At 39.0% G+C, this 1527-nt stretch overlaps 1 protein-coding gene across 1 annotated transcript; it reads left to right on the forward strand.

Annotated features, from left to right (window-relative positions):
- The first annotated feature begins 225 nt into the window (after positions 1-225).
- Positions 226-753, forward strand: LOC139849242 (uncharacterized). The gene is made up of 2 exons (XM_071838901.1): positions 226-556; positions 646-753. Exons 1-2 carry the CDS (start codon positions 226-228, stop codon positions 660-662), a joined length of 348 nt encoding a protein of 115 aa, XP_071695002.1. The 3' UTR covers positions 663-753.
- The last annotated feature ends 774 nt before the right edge of the window (positions 754-1527 follow it).

Consider the following 1527-nt stretch of genomic DNA (forward strand, 5'->3'; position numbering starts at 1 on the left):
ACTGAGCTGAAAAACATGTTTCAGAAACAAGCTAGTCAAGAGTTGTATGAAACTTATAAGCTTCTTCAAACATGCAAAATGGAGGAGGGTCAGTCAGTGAGCTCTCATGTCTTGAAAATGAAAAGCTACATTGACCGATTGGAAAAACTTGGAACTACCTTGCCGCCTAACTTGGCCGTGAACACGGTTTTGGCTTCACTACCAAAATCGTATCACCAATTTGTAATGAATTACAATATGCAAGGTTGGGAGAAATCTCTGGCAGAGGTGCACTCGATGCTCAAAACTGCTGAACAGAATATTCCATCTAAGGTTTCCAATCCGGGTGTCCTGATGATTAGGGATGGTAAGGTGAAAAAGAATAAGCCGAAAACTTGGGGAAAAGGAAAAGGAAAGTCAATTTCTAAGAAGAAGATTCCACCACCTCCCAAGAAAGAAAACCCAGCGAAAGACGCCGAATGTTTCCACTGTGGAAAAGTTGGCCACTGGAGGAGGAACTGTCCCTCCTACCTATCTGAGTTGAGAAAAGGCAAGGCTGGCGAAGCCAGCAAATCAGGTATATTTCATATACAGTTATATACTTTTTCTAGTGATTCCTGGATTTTTGATACTGGTTGTGGTACTCACATCTGTAACAATATGCAGGGAATGAGAAGAAGTAAGAGACTGAAGAAAGGCACACTGGATTTAAGAGTGGGCAATGGGGATCGAGCAGCTGTTGAAGCTATTGGAACTTATGAGCTTACTCTACCCAGTGGTCTTATTGTTTTGTTGGAACAATGTCATTATGCTCCTAGTATTACGAGCAACGTAGTTTCAGTTTCTCTTTTGAAAGATGTTGGTTTTGAACTTACATTTACGCACTTTGGTATTTCAGTTTCTAAGGATAATATTTTTTATTTTAATGCTTATCCACGTGATGGTATTTTTGAAATTGATATGCATGGTGTGATTTCAAATAATAATTCTGTATATACCTGTACTGCCAAACGAATCAAGCAAGACTTGAATAATACCTATCTATGGCATTGTCGTCTTGGTCATATAAACAAACAACGCATTTCAAAACTCCAATCTGATGGGCTTTTGGAATCAACTGGCTCTGAGTCATTTGATGTGTGTAAGTCATGTTTATGTGGAAAGATGACAAAGGCTCCTTTCTCCGGTTTAGGTGAAAGAGCTAAAGATCTTTTAGGACTAATACATACTGATGTATGTGGCCCTTTTAGAACTATGTCTAGACATGGTGAATCATACTTCGTTACATTTACTGATGATTATAGTAGATATGGTTATGTTTACTTGCTGAAACATAAACATGAAGTTTTTGAAACGTTCAAAATCTTCCAAAATGAAGTAGAAAATCAACTTGGAAAGACCATTAAAGCCCTTCGCTCTGATCGAGGAGGGGAATACATGAGTCAAGAGTTTTTGGACCACCTGAAGAATTGTGGAATCATCTCACAGTTCACTCCACCTTACACACCACAACACAATGGTGTGTCTGAACGGAGGAATCGAACTTTA

This window comes from Rutidosis leptorrhynchoides, chromosome 5 (assembly GCF_046630445.1).
Source record: "Rutidosis leptorrhynchoides isolate AG116_Rl617_1_P2 chromosome 5, CSIRO_AGI_Rlap_v1, whole genome shotgun sequence".
In the NCBI taxonomy this organism is placed as follows: domain Eukaryota; kingdom Viridiplantae; phylum Streptophyta; class Magnoliopsida; order Asterales; family Asteraceae; genus Rutidosis; species Rutidosis leptorrhynchoides.

Coding starts and splice junctions, on each gene's coding strand:
- LOC139849242 (XM_071838901.1), top strand. CDS start 226: ATGAATTACAATATGCAAGGTTGGGAGAAATCTCTGGCAGAGGTGCAC.